General features: G+C 37.3%; 2 protein-coding genes across 2 annotated transcripts; one reads left to right on the forward strand and one right to left on the reverse strand.

Annotated features, from left to right (window-relative positions):
- The first annotated feature begins 3,261 nt into the window (after positions 1–3,261).
- On the forward strand, positions 3,262–4,725 carry LOC132556148 (uncharacterized protein K02A2.6-like). The gene has a single exon (XM_060220536.1). The coding sequence runs from the start codon at positions 3,262–3,264 to the stop codon at positions 4,723–4,725; it is 1,464 nt and encodes a 487-aa protein (XP_060076519.1).
- A 4,001-nt stretch (positions 4,726–8,726) lies between these two features.
- Positions 8,727–20,576, reverse strand: LOC132556149 (achacin-like). Its single transcript, XM_060220537.1, has 5 exons — positions 20,513–20,576; positions 14,267–14,657; positions 13,478–13,579; positions 11,675–11,887; positions 8,727–9,597 (listed from the first exon to the last, which is right to left on the reverse strand). The coding sequence occupies exons 1-5, from the start codon at positions 20,574–20,576 to the stop codon at positions 8,727–8,729; spliced, it is 1,641 nt and encodes a 546-aa protein (XP_060076520.1).
- Positions 20,577–23,531: the final 2,955 nt, after the last annotated feature.

Consider the following 23,531-nt stretch of genomic DNA (forward strand, 5'->3'; position numbering starts at 1 on the left):
TACTTCTGACACCATGCAATAACTCAACAAGTCCGTTTTAAAGACTGATATGACTGTATTCTGTCTGATGGTCATTTACATGTGTGGTAGCCATGCTGACTATGGCGGAAGCGGAAGTTGTCGGGGAGCATCCCTTACTTAGATATTATATAGGGAGCAGTTATTATAATAGTTCATGTCATTACAATATGTATTCACAATATTGCTGACTCGAGAAGTTTATTCCCAAAAAAGGAAAGGTTTAGATTGTTTTCTTGACGAATATATATGAATGAACGAAAACAAAATGACGTTTTTGCAATATTAGAAGATGACAATAGTTTACATTAGAATATCCAGGAAAGATTACCAAAGATTACTTAAGCATCACAGTTTGTAAGTATAGACTTTATTTTACAACAATTGTGAAACAAACTTAAACCTTAAGTTAATCACTCTTGTTGACCCGGAAGGAAGTTGTCATCTATCTCAGTGGTTTGGTTACTGAATTTGATCTATCTAGTCAAGTAATCTAGTCAAGTAATATATTGTCGGTAAAGCGTTTGTTCGAAGTTGAATAAAACGAAACTACAAGCAGCCATGCTAGTTTTTGTGTCTCTGTACACAACATGGTGTCAGAAGTGGGCCTAAAACACCGGAAAAGAACCCATCGATAGTCAAACGTCTGTAAAAAGGACTGGTAAAGGTGGTAAGACCCATATAAACATCCAGAATGGAAGGGTTAGCCGGTTCAATGCCGATCATGGATTGGCAAAGCAACGACCTCGAGAGCACGTGGAAAGCTTTCAAACAGCATGTCGACTTCATGTTTTCGGGTCCGCTACAGGGTAAAACAGAGCCGGAAAAATGTTCGTATCTGATGATTTGGGTTGGGGAAAAGGGGCGTAACATTTACACTACATGGACACTAACTGAAGACGAAAGTAAACGGTTAGAAACGTACTACACAAAGTTCCAAGAGTATGTAAAACCACGCTCAAATACAATCTACAACAGATACAAGTTTCATTGTCGGGTCCAGAAAGATGGGGAATCTTTTGACCAATTCGTAACAGAACTGAAAATTATGGTTAAAGACTGTAATTACGGCGACAATGATGAGATGGTCCGGGATCGCATTGTTATTGGTGTAAAAAAAACCCAAAATCAGAGAGAAACTGATTAATGTCGGTACCGATTTGACCCTTGCTAAGGCAATGGATGTGGCAAGAACATATGAACTAACAAGCACTCAAGTTAAAGCAATGGCTGGTGAAGATGTTAAGGTAAATGCCTTGAAACAAAGTGTAAATAAATCCAGGAGACAGTTCACAAATAAACAGAAGCCTGAGGTGAGAAAACCAGTAAAAACACATACCACAAGTCAACATACCACAAGTCAAGCTGGTACCTATAAACAGAATAAACATTTTTCTGAAAAACTGTGTGGTCGTTGTGGGTACGGTGATCAGCATGAGGTTTGCCCAGCGAAAGGTAAACAATGTCACAAATGCGGCGGGTTTAATCATTTTGAGAAGAAATGTCGTAGTAAACGTAAAACCGTGCACCTGCTAGATGATTCTTTGTCTGATGATGAACTATTTGTCGGTTGCTTGGAAACCAATGTCGAAATTAACAAAGTTGATTTGGAATGGTCTGAAACCATTAACATACACAACACAGCCTTGAATTTCCAATTGGATACAGGTGCTATGTGTAACGTTCTTCCAATGAAGACGGTGAGAGACATGAACAAACATCACGCAATTGAGTCATCGTGTGTCCCACTACGGTCCTATTCAGGTCACAAAATTGAAACCAAAGGTACTGTACAACTTACCTGCGAATACAAAGGCAACACATGACAATGTTGAATTCCAAGTTGTGGACATTCCCGCTAAACCGGTGTTAGGTGCAAGTACCTGCAAACAAATGGGCCTTATTCAACGCGTCAACCAAATTACAGAAATCTACAAAACTCTGCCAAGAGACATCCAAAATAACTATGGAGATCTCTTTGAAGGTCTGGGTTGTATGCCAGGTGAACACTCGATAAAGATTGACAAAAGCATTGAACCAGTAGTTCATGCACCACGCAAAATTCCTATCTCAGTCAGGGACAGAGTGAAAGCGGAGTTGGACCGCATGGAAAAGACTGGTGTAATAATAAAACAACAGGAACCAACACAATGGGTTAACTCGATGGTGACGGTGTTGAAACCCAACGGCAAATTACGCATTTGTATCGACCCACGAGACTTGAATCAAGCAATCTGCAGAGAACACTACCCAATGAAGTGTATTGAGGATGTCATATTGCAAATTCCTGATGCGAAGGTATTCTCGAAACTGGATGCAACATCCGGATTCTGGCAGATCCGTCTGGATAATGAGAGTGCTAAGTTATGTACTTTCAACACACCGTATGGTCGGTACAGTTTCACGAGACTTCCTTTCGGCATAAAATCAGCTCCTGAAGTTTACCAACGAAGCATATCTGATATGGTACAAGGACTTGCCGGTTGTGAAGCTATTGTAGACGACATACTGGTGTGGGGTCATGACATGGAGGACCATGACAAAAACCTATTCAGCGTTTTGGATCGAATTCGCGAAAACAACCTGAAGCTGAGCAAGGAAAAGTGCTATTTCAGGAAGGATAGAGTCACTTACGTAGGTCATGAACTTTCAGCAAATGGTGTGAGGCCTGATACTGAGAAAGTGCGAGCAGTTGAAGAAATGGAACCCCCTACAAACACACAAGAGCTAGTGACCTTCATGGGTTTTATCCAGTACTTAGGCAAATTTCTCCCAAACCTATCTGAGGTTAGTGCGCCTCTCGAGACAACTGTTGGAAAAACAAACGTTATGGCACTGGGAAAGTGAACAAGAGCAAAGTTTCCAGAAGCTGAAACAAATGGTCACGAATGCTCCAGTACTCAGTTATTATGACCCTAAGAAACCCCTTACACTCACCGTGGACGCAAGTTCTAAAGGACTGGGAGCAGCTCTCGTTCAGGAAGAAAAACCTATTGCGTACGCTTCACGAGCCTTAACTAAGACGCAACAAAACTACGCGCAAATTGAAAAGGAGACTTTGGCAATTGTGTTCGGGTGTACAAAGTTCCACCAATATGTGTTCGGTAGGAAAGTCACTGTGGAAAGCGACCATAAGCCACTGCAGTCGATCTGCAGAAAACCTCTCCTACAAGCCCCGCCAAGGCTACAGAAATTACTTTACAGAAATATGATCTTGACGTTGTGTTAAAACCTGGGAAAACCATGTTCCTGGCAGATACGCTTAGCCGTGCGTTCTTGAAGGAAACCAATGAGGATCTAATTCCGGATCTAACTGTCAATGAAGTTCATCTGCTACAGTATCTTCCTGTGTCTCCGGAAAAGTACAGAAAGTTTCAACAAACGACAGCAGAAGATGAAGAACTTAAGGTGTTACAAGACATTGTTCTGAAAGGGTGGCCAGACACCAAGGAACAAGTGCCAGTGTCTGCTCGTCATTATTGGTCATGTCGTGATGAAATTTCGTCTGTAGATGGTCTACTCTTCAAGAACCATAAGCTGGTTGTTCCAAAGCCAATGCGCAAGGAAATGCTGAAAACTATACATAACTCTCACATGGGAATTGTGAAATGTAAGAGTAGAGCCCGAGAAGTTATGTACTGGCCAGGAATGTCAACAGAAGTTGAGGAAACTGTTGCGAAATGTTCGACGTGTGCTCAACATCTCGCGAGAAACCCAAAGGAACCACTAACAGAAACAGAAATACCTGACCGTCCGTGGTCAGTAGTATCAGCCGACATCTTTGAGTTCAAAGGTCACAACTACATGGTAACCGTTGACAACTTCTCCAAGTGGCCTGAAGTCGCTAAGCTTGATAACCTCAGTAGTAACAACACAATACACTACTTGAAGAGTCAGTTTTCAAGGAATGGCATTGTAGACAAGCTTATCACAGATAACGGTCCACAATTCTCGAGTGATGCATTCGCCACATTCGCGAAGGAATACGGCTTCATACATCCGACGTCATCTCCGCACTATGCACAGTCCAATGGACAAGCGGAAAGGATAGTGCAGACAGTGAAAAACCTTATCAAAAAGGCATCTGATCCGTATTTGGCTTTACTTGCATATAGAAACACTACTATGGAGGAAATTGGACTTTCCCCTGCTCAGATGTTTTATGGAAGGCGTCTTAAAACAGATCTCCCTACAACCTACCCATTACTCACATCTCAGGAGGTCTCAAACGGACAGGAAATCAAGAAACGGCTTAAACTCAGACAGTCGAAACATAAAATGTTCTTTGATCGACATAGTGGTCCAGAGTTGAAACCACTAAACACTGGTGACAAAGTTATTATGAACCACAACAATTCCTGGATTCCTGCAACGGTGTCTGGAAAACACAAAAATCCAAAATCGTACATCTTGGAAAACTCCAATGGCCGGAAATACCGTCGGAACCGGAAACATATCAGACCAACAAAAGCAGACATTCAGATTCGAACCGAGGAACCGTCTATGGAGCCACCTCCACTAACAACATTCGACACTCCAGAAAAGGCTTCAACAGAAACTGTGTTGGTGGATAAACCAAACTCTGTGAGACAGAGTTCTGAACAACTGATTTCTCCAAAACCTAACTTTGAACCATCACTTCAAAAATGTACAAGATCTGGAAGGGTTGTGGTGCCCCCAAGAAAACTCTGTGACTATGTGTCGTGAATCATTCAGTTAGCTAGTTCAGTTTAGTTTTACTGCTTAGTAAAATAGTGACATTTTAGTTAGTTAGTTAGTTAGTTAGTTAGTTAGTTAGTTAGTTATACTAAGTGTTGACACTTTCAAAAGTTATTCATAAGTAATGCAGTGTGTTGCATTTTATTCGAATTTAATCAAATTTGTTTAATTGATTCTTTCATACAAATTACAGTGATACAGTCTATGAAATATATACTGACTTTGATAATAATGGACTAACAATTTCATTCAAGTGAATTAAATACAAATAATGATTTTCAGTAAATAGTAAATACATTTCATCCATAAGTGAATTTCAAGAGTTTATAAGTTGATTGCAAGTATAATCCAATTTCATTCTTAAATTGCATATATAATATTGAATTAACTTCAGATGTATTTGATCTTATTACATTTCTAGATTTAGCTTAAAGGGAAGGATGTCATGTATCTCAATGGTTCGGTTACTGAATTTGATCTATCTAGTCAAGTAATCTAGTCAAGTAATATATTGTCGGTAAAGCGTTTGTTCGAAGTTGAATAAAACGAAACTACAAGCAGCCATGCTAGTTTTTGTGTCTCTGTACACAACAGAAGTGCGCAAGGAGTCTTATTGTGGGTGGAAATCCGAGTACGCGGAGAAAACCCACGTGGTTGGGCAGATGACATATCTCTTCACGTCCGTTCGGGAAATCGAACCCCATACGTTTAAATCAAGGACAAGTGCGTTACCACTGCTCCATCCCACTAATCCCATCCCATTAATATCTTCGCTTGAATGACACATATTCCACAGATTCTCGGGAGCAAATCTTTCTATTATCAATTTATCCCAGCAGTCAAAAATAGCGAGGTATAAGGCTGAAGACATGGTCCGTTCTAGATGTCTCATGATGAATGCCAAGAGATTATCTTTATCATGACTGCCGTATACACGTTTCATAATAAAATTTCTCAATAGACATAGTCAGCTGGATCTGAGATGTATCAATGTAAAATTAAGAGGGCTACATTCGAATACAGGCGTTACATTGTATACTGTTGGACAATACCAAGACATTCACAGATTTAGTAGGAAAGTGGGTCTCATTATGTGTTTGCATTGTAAACAGATCAGCAATGCTACCTGTCGGACGAGATTTTGATGATAATACTTAGAGAAAAATCTGTCTTGTTTGAAGTTCTCACTTTTCATCTTATCACTGAAGAGTTTTAGAAGGACGATGCAATTTTATTCTGAATAGAAAAAAACTAAAGTTAAAAGTGTTTCTAACTAAAATACTTCAAGCTTTCTACTGCAATGTGTTTTGTTTTACACGTTGTGTAAGTACAATGTATCATCTACCTGTATCTTCTGCTGTTGACATACGTTTAGAAATATTTTATTCCTTGAACTGGCGGGTCCTTTCTTCGAGAATACTGTACACAATAAATGTATTAATCGTTTGATTTTATCCGTCAAATAACAGCCTTGAAATAAAAAAGAAACTTCATTAATCTTCATTGAGTAAACAGTCTTGAATAAAATATCCATACACCTACCGTAGTAGAGATAATACCGATATGCTTGTAACATCATACCTTGCGAATAACCTGACACGAGACAGGCCACCAGGGTCACAGCAGAGACTGTCGTTTTCCTGTTTTGTTTATCAGAACTTCGTGTATATCTTTCCCAAAGCCGCCAGCTAACGACATCATTTCTACACCAAAGCTTACCGATTGCTATATTTCATGATACCATATATCATTTTATGGGAATATTTAACAAGAACTCTAGCAATGCAAAATCTGACCTGCCTAGACGTGGGATATCCTCGGAGATCATAAAATACCGAAAGTAGAAATTATTTCAAATATTCAGACGGACGAGGCACAGTTATATAAAGGAGATGGTGGGATTGACGTTACAAACACCACGAACCCATTGACAAGGAAGGAACTACGAAAGGTTCACATATTTCTACATGACATATGGAGCCTGACCAGTAATATACCGTGTGGTAAAGACTTCGTAAACGTCCTATGGATAGTCAGCATAACTCTGCTGCTTCTTTATTCACTGCCATGTGCCATCTATTCCCAATATTCATGTACAGCATTTAAATAATTTTCTTTGAAAAAAAGCATCAGACGATAATTCATTTGATGGAGATATTGTATGGATTCCCCATGCCGGGTATAGTCTACTAATATGTATATTAAGTCTCCTAGGGTTCCTTACTCCAGCTAAAGATGCATTTTATGTCCGATGGTATGTAGTAGTTATATAAACATATCTGTTAGTATTTAAGTATTTACATAACAACCATATGTCATTACTAAAGAATGATTGATTGATTGATTGACTAAAGAACACATGAAATTGTCAGGTAGACATCACGGAAAAAAACCACTCACACATGTTAATTTAAACAATTAAAAAACATAGAGAGGCATACGTTTTCTGTGGTAATTCAGTAAGTTCTCAGCGAAGTTTTGTCGATGCATATTTCAGCATTTTACGTATATTCATTCTTTTGTAATCTTTTTTTCATAGCTATATGACCTACATGATAAGACCAGTAAACATGGCTGTTGAAAAATAGACCAAAGTGATTATGACTACGAACATTTTAATAACTAAGTTGTTGAAATATATATAAGGAAGTAAAATTTCAGAATCAATCCGGTTTGGAATCAAAAGAAGGGACTAACACTTATCAGTAATGAAAATGATTTCCAAATGTTTGGCCCAAATAAAATTTTTCTCATATCATTAATATGGGTATTAGCAATTTCTTGTCCGTTTTCATCAATCAGATCATACAGGGACGTATCGTCGGTAAACATATTTTTTTACATTAGACGAATTCATCACTGATGTCATTAATATATAATGAAAACAAGCGTGGACCTTGAACTGATCCTTGGGGTACCCCTGCCTGCTAAGTTTTCCAGTTCGATTTGAATCCATTTTAACCAATATATCTCCTATCAGTTAGGTGCCATGAAAACCAATTTACCATGTTAAATTTATGCTGATGCCATATTTTTTTTCATAAATAAGACCATCATGCCAAACCCTACCAAATGCTTTACTTATTTAATATCAAAAAGAATTCAAGGAGTACAAATGCTCAAGAGCGCCATCATTCCGAGAATCGATTTTCGTACCCATTTTTGATACCCCGTGACTGTTCAGTTTTTTATTTTGATTTTCGACGAAATATCGCCAATGGGTAAAGAACGCTGACGGTTTTTTTTAAATCAAGACATATATATACCCATACAGAATATTATGAAATATGTTTGTAGTACCGAGTGACCTGTATAAAAACTCCATGTATCAATTTGCCTATTTTGCACTTCCATAATTACACACGATATAGGGCGCAGAATATAAATAATGAAAAGTCAGAACGCGCGCTATATTAGGCTGCAGAGTTTGACATCTAACGTATGCAATTTATGGCACAATCTATTGTAACATAAAAAGGTTTGCAGAGTCGTGAAACAACAACATAAAATGGCAATTAAGGTATGTCACAGATGTCAGCGAATATTGACAATAATAGTCATTCTCTCGACTTTTTTATACCGGTCTGGGGTCGATAAACGTCAGAACTCCGACCCTATATAAAGTGAGTGAAACAAGCGACCCACGCCTGGGTCGATGTAAAAGAAATCTTTAGGACTTTGGAAATATTTGCTATGGTATAAAACGTCATTATTTACTTTATAGAGTATAATGCCAATGCAACGATCGTGGACATTTAGGACAATTGTAAAGCAGGACATCAAAATTGGAAAACAAAGCAAAGACAGAAAGAACAGACAGAAAAGAAAGGAAAAGACAGAAATCTCAGGGAAATACTCCGTTTCTATCGCGGCCCACGATTAGTCGCCCCATACAAACATGCAGTGGTATACAGCAGACCCTATTCTTAAGATAATATATATTTAGATTAGTATGTTGATGAAATTTAGAAACTAGATATGGAAACATTTCAGAAATATCTGTACATTATTTCATCAATAGCCTCCAGGCAACTTTCTGTCCATATATCAGAATCATAATCCCAGTAGGTTCCCGATGCGAGAAAAATGTCATCGGTCATAGAAGGTCTGTGGATAATTTCCCAGACCTGCCTCCATTCGACACCTATTTTCCAGCTTGAGTAGGACCCTTCGTAAGGGTAATCATCCCACTGAGATATTAGACCACCGATGGGGGCAGGAATGCTTCTAACGGGGATCTGGTATTGCCTCGCCAGGTACAGATGGGCGTGGCGCACTACTTCACTTGAAACACTCTGATTTATCGCCCACAAGTAATCACCGTGCTTCTGTAGCTCGTTCCATATATCGTGTACAGAGAACGCAACTAACAAAACAGCTGCTCCTGTCTCTTTAGATACCCCGAAATCTATCGTCCTGTCCAGAGGCAGGTCGGAATTATACCTCATGTACTGTCCATATGCGTCACACCAGCAACAGTAGAGTCGCGTGGCTTGCTTTGGCCAACAGTAATTTTGCCGATAACAATATGGATTCAAACTTCCACAGATTGACTTAAATTTATTCGAGATGCCTTTCCACCAATGGCGATCATACACTAAATACAATTTAACTGCATAATGGTAGCTCACGGTGTCCAAACTTGCCTGAATATGTCGTTTCTGTAAAACTTTCCAGTTTATATGAAGCAAAGCAGGGGTAGGAATAGCTAGTATCACCTTTCTGCTACAAACAGTGACAAACTGATCATTCGGACGTGTTTCTCCGTCGATCGTTCTTGTCGTCACAAACTTTAGAATATTCATGTTCCCCGTTGTTGAGATACTGACCAGCTTGTGGTTAAGATGGAGATGATGCTTCCTACAAAGAAAATGGCTACTAGTTAGAAAAGTTCCTTGAAAACAAAATGCAGAAAAGCGAACGACATTTCGAGTATTGATTAGTGTAGTTAAAGTCAGTTTTATTGTATTCTTCTTTCTCACAATTTCCGACAAAGAGAGTTAGAGCTTCTCTCATCTTAATACTTGTTCTGTGTAGAACAAATAGACAGAGAGCTTCTCTCATCTTAATACTTGTTCTGCGTAGAACAAATAGACAGAGAGCTTCTCTCATCTTAATACTTGTTCTGTGTAGAACAAATAGACAGAGAGCTTCTCTCATCTTGATACTTGTTCTGTGTAGAACAAATAGACAGAGAGCTTCTCTCATATCAATACTTGTTCTGCGTAGAACAAATAGACAGAGAGCTTCTCTCATATCAATACTTGTTCTGCGTAGAACAAATAGACAGAGAGCTTCTCTCATCTTAATACTTGTTCTGCGTAGAACAGATAGACAGAGAGCTTCTCTCATCTTAATACTTGTTCTGCGTAGAACAAATAGACAGAGAGCTTCTCTCATATCAATACTTGTTCTGTGTAGAACAAATAGACAGAGAGCTTCTCTCATATCAGTACTTGTTCTGCGTAGAACAAATAAACAGAGAGCTTCTCTCATATCAATACTTGTTCTGTGTAGAACAAATAAACAGAGAGCTTATCTTATCCTCAGAACGTGGGATAAAGAGACAGTGATAGCTGTTCTCATAACCATGACTGTTGTGAAATGGAGGTAGTGAATGCTGCTCTCATTCTAAGAACGATTTATGTAGAACAAAGTGTTATTGTTCTTTGTTAAATATACTTGGAGTATCCTCTCATCCTCTGGCTGTTTTACAGAACATATAAGTAGACGAGAAAGAGTCAGGTATGCCCCATACATTACTTGTGCATTCGATGTAATTACATATTACACAAGAACAAAGCATGATTCATAAACAGCAGAGGAATAATCATTAACACGATGACCTTCATAGGTAGACTTACAGACGCTGGGGTTAGATTTTCCACAAGGAGTTTTCTCCGTGTCCTATAAAATGTTAAATAACACAATCATGTTTTCAATATTGTCAACAATAAAATCCCTTCTAACCTTGCAGGTGGTAGCCACGGCTGCTGGTGGACTTTTAATCCCCGAGGCTTGCCGTGACCTGCAAGACACTTTGTAATTCCGTGAAATAGCTGCACGGTTCCGAATCAACATGGTTCAGAAAATACACTTGTACTTTTGAAACTATTAGATAACTTCAAACTTCTAATAGAGACAGGAAAATTAATATGATTTTATGATGATTGTTCTCGTTTCTTTCTCCATTGTCCTCTTTTCACTGACCAAAGACAACTCTCTTTCTGATCTGAGCGATCGTATTCCTTTAAACATTCAAACATTTCTAAATGGTTTCCGTGAGCTAGATACAGTTACGAACAATTACATTCTTGAGTTGATTCAGCGATTCATTACTAATACCAGACGTCTTTTTAAAGAATTTATTCCTTTTGTTTTTAAAACCACGACAATAAAATAATCTGAAACGAAAAATTAAAAAAACCAAATTGAAGAAATATGGGGCTAGTGACTTCACTACCTGGATTTTGACAATTCTTTTGATCATTTTGGACGTCCTCAGTCGCCTCCTAGGCTTTAAAGTTTAGGCCCTTGGCGTCATTGACAAGTCTTAGCAGGTCGGAACAGATGCAGGATGCAGTTAATTGTTATTTGGCACTACTGTTTTGTATTGTAAGCACAATCAATTGGTGTGTCATTCTCCGAGATAGAAGGCGGTAGAATTGAATATGCAAAAAGGACAAAACAACTCTACGATGCAGTTTGATTGGTTATTTGTCTTTATCTAATTCTAGATTTGTATTGACGTATGCCACCATGACCCCCATGACAGATATGTCTACGATTATATATATCAAGTTTTCCCTTCGGTCGTGAGATATAATCTATTCTTACACTAATACTTACTGCTGGTCTAAGTAGAGCTGTGAAAGACAAGTGTTTCAGAAAAGAAATCACTGGTATGAACACAGGTCATAAAACATTAGATACTCACATGCCTGCGGACAGGAATTGCTCCACAAGCTTCAGAGGAAGTTGTTGCATACCTCCTGATATTTTCAACCAATCGTAGCCGGCAAACTTTTCATGACTTATAATGTACTTCATTACTGAGGCAGCTGACCTATTGTATAAGAATGTCTTTATCACATTTGATACCATTTCCACTGCTTCTGTGCTGAGGTATTTCCTCAGGAACTCCTGAATCCTGTTAAAGCAAAAAAGTATGAAGTAAAGAAAATCTTTTCTCGTATATGTCCTCGCCGTACCTAAAGTTGTATCTTATTCAGTCTCTCGTCTTAACCACCAGGGTACATTGAAGTAACGCACTGTTATGGTATTGAGCTTCAAAGAGACCTTACTCAGGTTACATATGTATTTGATTACACATCAACAAAGCTTTGTATCAACACTCGTTTAATGCCTTCTCCGATCACCACTACAGCGATAATCCCTAAATGTTCCGCTTAAACACCTTACAAGACTGACGAAGAAGTTAGAGGACTGTCAGAGGTTGCATAGGAATACCATTCTGAAATTAAAGGACTTATCAGTGGTTGCGTGGGAATACCCTTCTGAAATTAGAGGACTTATCAGTGGTTGCGTGGGGAATATCCTCCTAAATTAGAGAACTAACAATGATTAGGAGGGAAGCGTGAATAAGCGAATGTACCATCAGCACAATAAGGATATCGGGGCAAATAGACAATTAAAACCTATAGAAATATTGTAACAACAGGGCCACGTTCCTGCTTCGTAAGACGGTTGTCAAAAAGTAACAGGACAACATCGAAGCATAATCAGCTGCAAGTGGTCATTCCTCTGGGAGCAAATCAGTTCATACAAGCTAAACCAAACCTGCTCAAAGTCAGTGGCATTGACCGACCACTTCAAGCACATGTAAACCTAACTTGCATACTTCACACCTCTTAAATGAAAAAGTGTAGGCAATAAATCACTGTATACCACAGTCATGTACCCAGCTAATCCCCATCATAGATTATCAGAATCATATGACCTTAAAAGGGGTTGAGTGCAAATTGACTGTGGTAACAAATCTGTAAGAAGAAGAGGAGTTAAAAAGTAATGTAAAGTATGTCTCGTGTCTGTTAAAAAAGATTATGACATACTGATGCAAGAAACGATCGAAGACTTTCCAGGTGCCGAGAAGTACTCACCTACAGGTAAATTACTGGGTATGAAGCCGAGAGTTTTTTTCTCTCGTCCTTTCTGTTTGTGGGAGGTGAGAAGTATACAGTTAGACAGTTAGAGCACGATTTCTCATCACACGGGACTTAAAATATCATCCCGCTTAAAGTATACACCTCATCCATATGTATGAGTATCACACACACACTAAACGCTCAATAAGCACGTTAGGAAGAGTGAGCAAAACGCTAAGTATGTGATTTTCTGTTTAGAGACAAAATATCGGCTTTCGCTACATCTGGCTGGTTCTCCAACAAATGTGTGACGTGATCCAATGTTGGTCTATCAAATTCTGTTACAAATATCATACTAGTTCATATCTATACAATTATGGGTAGGTACTTCACCGAAGTAACGGGCGTTCGTTTTCCAGATTGGACCCGAAGAATCATTTGGTAATTTTTATCTGCAGCAATGAAGGTGTTGCATTTTCACATATTATCTAGTTTCCTCACACTATAAGACTCTTCGATCGCTTCTAGCCGGGCTAACAAGAGTGATTCAAATGACATAACTCTTTCGCTTTGGTTGTAAAATAAATAAAACATATATATATTAATACGATACCAAAGCATTGAGTCCTACTTACGTCTGGTGTTCCAATTTAACACCATCTTCTGAAATAAGGTATGGCTGTTCCTGGTCAATTGAAGAGATATTTCCGCTGAAGTTAGTGTGCTGTATTAAATACCTGAAACAACATATTTTTGTCCTGTTGATAAATTAAAAAATAGATTGTTACTAAAAACTACAGAACTCAAGTGGAAAAACAAGCCGATAACAAAGAATAAATCAGAGATACGAAACGAAATAGTTTCACGAGTCATTTTCTCTGTAATGAAGATGGAAAACTGTTTATAAAATCCGTATACATTCGTCCGCTTAAAATGGACAACATTGCAAACGAACGATTTCCCTATTTTCCCTATCCTGATGAGTTTACAATTTAATCACAATTAACACGTTTTTGTCTGATATTTATCCTTGTACCAATGCCTAGTATAGATATTATCACCCCTAGTCCATTACGTGGATATAGGTTGTACAGGGCGCTTTTCTCTCGAATGTCTTCATCCCTGAGAGACCGTTCTTTCAGAACAATGCATCACCTGTTTGATAACCACTTAAAATAACTCTTTAATTCAACTTTTTGCGCGGTATGGTACATGCTTGATTTACTTCGGTATTGAACATGGCTCCCGGCTCGCTTGTGGGAAAGTACCATCCACCCGAAAAGATCCGTTTCGACCGAAAGGAACGAAACAGTGATATCAGGTATATTCTTCGGCATGTACTCCATGTTTCTGTTTTGTCACATTATACAAAGTCATGCGTTCTAGTACCAGATATCCACAACCTGTAAATTTTAACTTCCTACCTGTAAATTTCGTGTATTCCACGTCTCTCATGTGGACGTAGATTGTAGGGCACGTGGTCTCCCTTAAAGTCATCCTTACGGAGGTATCGACCCCTAAGGTAGAACAAAGCACCCTTATTCGTCAAAGGATTTGGACCTACAGATAACTCTGTCTTTAATCCGACCTTCTGAGTGGTACGATACAAAACTGGATGTTTTTCCTTATTGAATCTCATTGCTCCTAGTTCAACCGGGACGTCCGGAGCTTGTGGGAAAGTGTGTGTGTGGTATCTGCCACCCAATCGGTCCGAGAACTCGTATAAACCGACACGGAGTCCCTGGTTACGAAGTCGCCATACTGTGTACGCCCCTCCCACTCCCCCTCCCACCACAGCCACGTCATGACAGGAATCTGAAACAAAATTCACATGCATCAATCAAAACACATATATGTTCACAGAAGACGACTAAAATTCTTAGACGGTTCTACCCTCATTTTTCATGGCGGCTGATAGCAACTGGATAATCTTCGTTATTTTTATGTTTAAAAGTTTACTATGATACACTTTAAAAATCCAGACCCACTCCTCGACCAATATTAGTATATATAAATAAATCTTGATTTTCTATTTTTCTCGGGTAGCAAAACTTCTGACTAACCCTGTAATACCGCAATTTTAAAGTAAATCGCTACTAATCTAACGTAATAAATAATTTTTTAAAAGAATTCGAAACGACTCAGTGCTAATTCATAATTATGAGGGAAGTCCTGCCCTCTGACGCATGCGCAAAGAACTGTAAATAAATCTGCCGTCTTCCAACATGGCAGAAAGCGTGGGAGGGAAGCGGGGAAGAAAACGTGTTTTGACGGACTCTGAGGCCAAAAGAAGGAAGGTGGCTGGTTCATATTCGGTATCGCTCTCAGTTTGGCTCTCTCGTGTAGCATCACTCCAAAATCATGTTCATAAATACTCTTATCATCGAATATTCGCTTTAGATAGATCCGTTTCGCGGTGTTCTATATTTGAGGGCCTCTTTGCAATTAATCGTAGTTTTTCTAGTAATCTGCACGTTTTTGTGTCATATCTAAGTATTGAAAGATCTTATCAATACATACGTTAAGTGATTTCCATACAGAATATATAGTTATTTTTTTATTTTATCGATAAAATCTCTTTACAAGCGATGTCACATGTCCTCCATTTTTGTTTTGGTTCTGACCGCGTCTGCACGTATCATGTGACTTTTACTCATCAATATTCATATCCTAGTGTTGATTAATGAGACTAATTCTGACATCGATATCTTCGGTACCCTTTCAATTTCAAGTTCGAAACAGTATACAAGTCTTTATTTATGCATTATCTATTAGTATACAACAACATTTCCAGTCAATGAAATATGAAAAAAATATCTATAACGGAGTGAGTCTCGCTCTTTAATGCTTTATGTACAAATTTGGATGTGCATTTGTCCTGCAGTTACAGTCGAAAACGGACTCTGGTTACACAAAGAAACATCCATTGGATCCGTTAGTATTTAGTTACTGTTGGCATGAATGGCTGTGGGGAAACAGGTCTGTTGTTTTGAATCAACATAGCTTTACCATGACATTTTTCACTTGTTAACACTCGTTTCCATTCTTCCGAAATTGTGATTGCTATATCTGTTCAGCAACCAATGATACAGAGAGAAGAATTCCGATTTAAAACATTGTTCCTGTTATCATATCCAGTTGAAAAGACAATCTTATTCTAATTACAATGTTAAATATCAACTTATTCTATTTCCCTTTGGGTACCTCATTAAATCTAAAACATTGTTCCTGTTGTCATATCCAGTTGAAAGACAATTTTATTCTAATTACAAAAATGTTCAATATCAATTGATTCTGTTTTCCCTTTGGGTACCTCATTAAACGAATCAATAAGTTCCACCTGTTTTTGTTATAGCATTGTTCAACACAAAATAATATCATCAATTGACCTTTGACCGCTTTCGGTCAGCTGAAAATGTACCGTGGTACACCTTAAACTGTAAAACTGAATAAGAGTGTACAGTTAAATATATCATACGTTACACTTTTGAAGAATAAAAAGTGCTTTAATCTGTGCGACCGTTGACGGTTGCTGGTGTTTAAAAGATACACATTCGATCACTTGTGGAAATACCTCAACGAAGTGTACCACTTTTGAACATAAAGGAATTAAAAAGTGTCCGTCCGCTCCCAGCAGGCATTGTACGTCAAATTTACGTCATATTTTCGTCAAATGATGGTCAGGACGTCATTGACGAGTATTTGACGAGGATCTGACGTAAATATCCTGACGTCAAATTGATGTCAGAAGTAAAACTTCAGATGTACGTCAAGTGGCCAGAAAACCTGACGAAAATAAAATGTTCACAAAATGTTGATTTTGATTTCAGAAACGATCTCGGGTAAGCGTACTGTTACAGAAAATACTGCTTGTCCCACCTCCCGCCCCTTCAGTTCTAGTTTTGTCATGATTGAAACAACATTCGTGTGATATGATACTCTTTATCATTCATTAAGCAGTTCTTTCTACAGCTTCATAATTTTAACCAAGCTGTATAAATGAAAAAAATATCTTGGTATATATTGCGGTTGATGTCAATCTGATTAAAATCCAGATCCCTAAATACATCACCAGAAGCCGGTGGGTTTTTTTTCTCTTGTTACCTCCCTTTAATGTCACATCGAAATTTCGAAAAATAAAATCATCACAAATACATCTACGCGATAAGAAATTGTTCTGTGTCAACAAAAAGCTTTTGTTGGCTATTTGATGCTTTAATTTAAAAATTCAACTACTTTTAGTAAAATATGGAACGATATGAATATTATCACCGAAGTAGTTCGTTCATACTTCCTGTCATTTTAAATTTCTAGCGGGCGCCGAGTGTTACGGCGGGAAACGAGGTCACATCGGTTTTTGAATTTTTTACATTTACTTTTGGATTTCTGTCTACAGCTGGTTTATTTTGCTTCATTCTCGGAAAAGGTGAGTTGGTTTATCACTCAATGTCCGTATTTGCACCGTTATAATTTTACTTTTGTTTTTTGTTGACTTTTTAACTGTTTAAAAAATCATGGTGGAAACCGATTACACGAGGTTATACAACTCGTGGCCACCGGTACGGTATTTCTTTCACTCGAGATAGGCTAGTTATGTTTTAAAAGTTATAATAGAAACTCGCTAAAGTTTGTATCTTTTGTAACTTAAAAAAAATAACCAACTCGAATGAAAGAAATGCAATAACCAGCAGTATTTTCTCCACTTCTAGCCATGCAGAATACACAAAGAGATACAGCACTTTTTTGCTAAAATTTTCATATAACGTATCTATAAATCATTTTCACAAGTTGAATTGTTTTGGGATTTTTTAACCAGGTTTACCGTGCATACAACAATATTTTGACAAAATTGGCTGATATTTTGAGAGAAAAATAGTTAATGTACAAATGTAGGTATGTGTGATATGGATATTCTACCTAAGGGTGTATAAGTTGGGGTCTTAACGGAAGCTTCAAAGGTTATAACCCAAATGGCTCCTGTGTGGTGCAAATTTTGAAGATGCTATACACTTTTTCTTCCAGTGTCCTCTTTACTCACATGTTAGACATCATGTTAATTCAGTATATAATTTATTAGGAAATGTTAACCTTATTGTTTTGCTTTATGGTATCATTGGAATGTCAGATGAATTTAGTAGTTTTATACTTTATCATACTAGTTCTTATTAAAAAAAACTAAAAGATTCTCAATTTACAAGTAATAATATATACATACAAATCCAAAGTTATAATATTTAGTATACTTAAGTAGTTGTGGATGTAGTGTGGGAGTGAGAATGTGAGTGGTTTATTTTCTTTTCTTTATTCTCTCTTTATTATTATAAACTGAAAAATACCATCCTATTATTAAAAAAAATTGAATATATTAATTAATTTGAAATATACCGGTATCATTTGGGAAAAGACTTAATCCCATTGTTAATACTAAGTTTAGACTATTTATTTATAATATGTTATATATTTTGTTATGTATACTATTTTTTAACAATAAAATATTTTGAAATTGAAAAAAAAGTTATAACCCAAACTTCTTCACCTTGGGTAGAATATTCATATTCTACATTCTTCTTTAAATCTTTAAAGGAATAAATTTTCTTCCCCATTGCAATATTTTTTAACATTAAATGCAATACTAGAAAAAAATAAAGAACAACAAATGTTACATTAGTATTAAGATCTATTGCATTGATCCCTTCAGAAAGCACACAAAGGTGTACAGACTGCAGAGACGCTGACCTGGAAGCAGTGATCGGGTACACATTAAAACATGTGCCCGACAGGAGAAGTGGAGGAGGAGGAAGACACCAGTAAATAATGTTATCAACATTTATTTACATGAATCTCTGTACCAACAATCAATATTTGATATTGCAAACCTATTTTCAGGCATAAAGTTTCATGGAAAACTTCCTCTTTTATTATCTCCTCTTATTTGTATTTAATAATTTGAAGTCCTTCTTGTAACATATTGTGACATTCATGTATTGGGAAAAACATTGTCAACTTTTCATGGGAAATATGGTATTCAAATCTTAATTTTAAGAAGGGTTACCGGTATTATAATAAAATATACATTAATTTTGTTAGGGGCTCACTCTAACAGTGAATAGATATGAACATTTTATGTTTCAAACATTTTGTAATTTGTGCATTTGGAATGTTTCATGGTTGCTTTTTGTGTATGTATTTATAAATTAGGTTTTATTGTAAAATCTTGAAAAGAAAATGAATATTTTGTTTCTATTGTGCATTTGTTAAAATAATGACTTTGATAGAAAATTTACACACGAGAGTTCATATATACAGAAGCTTGTTTTTATTGTCTTTAAGAACAGTTTTGTTATATTTAAACAATGAAGATCATGTCATGAATAATTTCTTTTGTCGCTCTTGTCATTTTTGTAAATTTGTTGATTATTGTCATGATACATATATGATTTTTTGTGCAATTATGCTATAAATAAAATTTGTAAGAGGAACTATATTTTGATTTATATTATTAATATTACTTTTTAATTCATCAAAGCATCCGCAACCTAACGCATCTGAAGTCAGATTCTGACCAATTCTGACTAATAAATGACGTAAATCTGACGTAAAATACTGACGTAATATAGATGTCAGACATTTACGTCAATATTACTTTCATTTCTGACCATTATTTGACGTAATCCTGACGTCAGGATGAAGTCCAAATCCGACGTAAATTTGACGTAAAATACTGACATAATATAGATGTCAGACATTTACGTCAATATTACTTTCATTTCTGACCATTATTTGACATAATCCTGACGTCAGGATGAAGTCCAAATCCGACGTAAATTTGACGTAAAATACTGACATAATATAGATATCAGACATTTACGTCAATATTACTTTCATTTCTGACCATTATTTGACGTAATCCTGACGTCAGGATTAAGTCCAAATCCGACGTAAAATGCCTGCTGGGCTATTGGTCATCTCACCGACTCGATTTGTTAATGATAGACCGATATATTTCACACACACACATAATAAGTAAAATTATGTTAATAACACAACACGCAGTAAAATTAGTTATATAGACAAACTTCATTATACTTTTTGTTTCTCTGCTGAACATGTCTGTTAATTTAAACATTTTCTCTAAAAATGGAATATCGTGTAATCCACAGTCTCTTTCTAAAGGAGAGTGATAATATCTCGGAACCGTATAGATTCTCCAGCCGTCATCTACAGATGTTTTACAGACCTCGAACTATCCTTGAATGCAATAAGTTTACTCATTATTTTCTTGCCAGCGATTTCCTGCTGCTTTGTGTTATTTTCCTCGTCAACTAATCCTATTTTTCATATTATATCACCTATTCAGCATTTCCTCAGCGTTCTTCTCTGATAGTTTACTTATATAAAACAGTAAATGTAGAGGTAAAAATTTGTGCCATACAGTTTTCGTTATAATGCTGAAATTCTAATAATGTATCTTATAGCTACAGTTAGCACTTGTTATATTTTGAAGCATCCTTCATTTACTACCATATGAAATCTTCATACACCACATTACATTTTATCACATCACGAATTTAAAATTCACGATTTTCAAATGGAAAGAAAAAAATTCGTTAATTTGTTTGCACAATTTGAGACCAGTGTGTATAAAAGCGAAAGAAAATCGTAAACGTTACCTGGATCCGACATGGACGCGACGACCAGGCCACTGACCTGTACAAGTATCGCAAGAGTGGACATGATCCACTCAAACTAAATCACCAGTGTCATTACACTACCACCATCTGTTATATATATCTCTCTATAAAAGTTCGTCTCTTGATCTTTGTTATGTTTACAACTTGTCTGGTGATACATAGAAATTTGAATAACAAAATTTGAATATTTATCATTTCATGCACTTACATGATGCAACTTCAAAGAAATGACAAATATTGTAAAAAAAATTTATACGTGTTGTTTGAAATAGTATGTTTCACAAGTTGTCAACTGTTAATTTGGGAACTTTCAAGGCTTACAGAGGTGACATTTGAAATCTTTATTTTCTGATATTCACTTTGACGAAACATATCGATCCCCCATTACATGTAAAGTATAGGTATTAAATATCTATCTTTCGTTAACAGCTATAAAGATTCCATTTGTATTCAAACGTCTGGGCCATATTTTCTAGATTTTCAATGACAGCCTACAGAAATAATATACCAAGCTTTGATTATTTAACACAAGTACTGACTTCCGGTCTACAAAGATGATAGCATTATGATTATGACGATAACATAAATCCGAAAACCAGCCGAAAAATCATCGAAACAGAAAAGAGCACAACTGGATACATGTAGGTGGCCGATTGGGACTTTCGATAGAACCGATGTCATGTGATAATAAACAATATATATATAATCAAATAACTAACCCAAATATGGAACCACGAGTAGATTCAGGGAGAGTAACCCAAACATGGAACCACGAGTAGATTCAGGGAGAGCAACCCAAACATGGAACCACGAGTAGATTCAGGGAGACTTACGAAAACATGGAACCACGAGTAGATTCAGGGAGAGTAACCCAAACATGGAACCACGAGTAGATTCAGGGAGAGTAACCCAAACATGGAACCACGAGTAGATTCAGGGAGAGCAACCCAAACATGGAACCACGAGTAGATTCAGGGAGACTTACGAAAACATGGAACCACGAGTAGATTCAGAGAGACTTACGAAAACATGGAACCACGAGTAGATTCAGGGAGAGTAACCCAAACATGGAACCACGAGTAGATTCAGGGAGACTAACCCAAACATGGAACCACGAGTAGATTCAGGGAGACTAACCCAAACATGGAACCACGAGTAGATTCAGGGAGACTAACCCAAACATGGAACCACGAGTAGATTCAGGGAGAGTAACCCAAACATGGAACCACGAGTAGATTCAGGGAGACTAACCCAAACATGGAACCACGAGTAGATTCAGGGAGAGTAACCCAAACATGGAACCACGAGTAGATTCAGGGAGAGTAACCCAAACATGGAACCACGAGTAGATTCAGGGAGACTTACCCTCATATGGAACCACGAGTAGATTCAGGGAGACTTACCCAAATATGGAAACACGAGTAGATTCAGAGAGACTTACCCAAATATGGAATCACGAGTAGATTCAGGGAGACTTACCCAAATATGGAACCACGATTCAGAGTAGATTCAGGGAGACTAATTCATATATTGAACCACGAGTATATTCAGGGAGATGAACCCAAAGTGATGTCAATATCATAGGAACATATTAATGTCAACGCTCCCAGATTATGTAGCGGGGCATTCAATGTCTAATAATGGCAAAGCCGCTGGGTTCGATTGTTAGAACATTTATTACATCGAATATGATGAAGACGTTCTGAAACATATATTAAAACACAATAACAATCTCTCTCTCACATCTCACACATATGACTTTAATACGTATTCAAATTTCAACAAATTAACAATCAGAGTGAAGATAACAAAACTTACAGAGATATAACATTAACATCACTTGACGTAGCTCGCACCAGAGACCTATGTCTCACACTCAGTCGTCAAAATACATGTAGCAGGTACAAATACTACAAAGAATATAAATACACATTCTAACTTTTACAGTCAAATATGTGCTATTCACAAAACGTACCATATGATAAGAGATATTGCACGACAACATTACCGTACAAAATGTACGCGATACATGAAACACTGTTCACCATACATTGTTCAATTACATTCACTTTTTAAAAGATATAAAATAGATTCAATACACAATTACACATTCATACAGGACAAATAAACCTGGGAAGCAATAAGAAATGAGAAATTATCAAACTTACCCAAACATACGAAGGAACGATCCAATGACATAGGAATTCAACTAAACGCCTTGAAAGAAGAAATTCAAATGTACCGAGACACAAAAGAACAATAAAGATATAGACCAGTACGAAACGTTCAACCAATGAAACAACTTCGTCAAAGTCCATCTAGAGTCAGATGTCCAGTCCGTCGATGACCACAACTCACTCACATTCCACATGCTTACATACATCTCGCGCTATACCTGGTTATATACGCCAACCGGTAAGAACTCGGACTAATAAAACGTAACGCGCGTTTCACGGACAAAGCAATACAATAGTTAATAATTTAACAATTTCGACCCTGTTACACATATGTAACCCTGGTAAAATGCCGCAATATACCACTCGGCTAGAGAGAACTTTTCTTTAGCTCGATTGGTTGAGTGTTAGACTAGTAAGCCGGGGGTCCCGGGTTCGACCTAGCGGAGGCATTGAGATGAAAAATGACCTCCGTTACATTGGCGCCCATGTATGGAACCGGGATTAGTACTTAGCCATGCCCCACCGGCGTAGCTGTAACCCCTGGAAACTCGAGGACGAGTTATTTCCTGGAGGTGGAGTATGTAACCCTGGTAAAATACTAGCCGCAATATACCACTCGATTGGTTGAGCTAGTAAGCCGGGGGTCCCGGGTTCGACCCCTAGCGGAGGCATTGAGATGAAAAATGGCCTCTGTTACAATTATATCAATGTCAACATTCAAGGAGGTAAACCGACATATGGAACCACAAGTAGATTAAAGATCAACTGACATGTCTCCACAAGGTGGAAAAAAGGACCACGTTAATAAAAACAAAAAAATA

The sequence above is a fragment of the Ylistrum balloti genome, unplaced genomic scaffold, assembly GCF_031769215.1.
Source record: "Ylistrum balloti isolate Yb309-2 unplaced genomic scaffold, AGI_CSIRO_Ybal_v1 Utg370552, whole genome shotgun sequence".
NCBI lineage: Eukaryota > Metazoa > Mollusca > Bivalvia > Pectinida > Pectinidae > Ylistrum > Ylistrum balloti.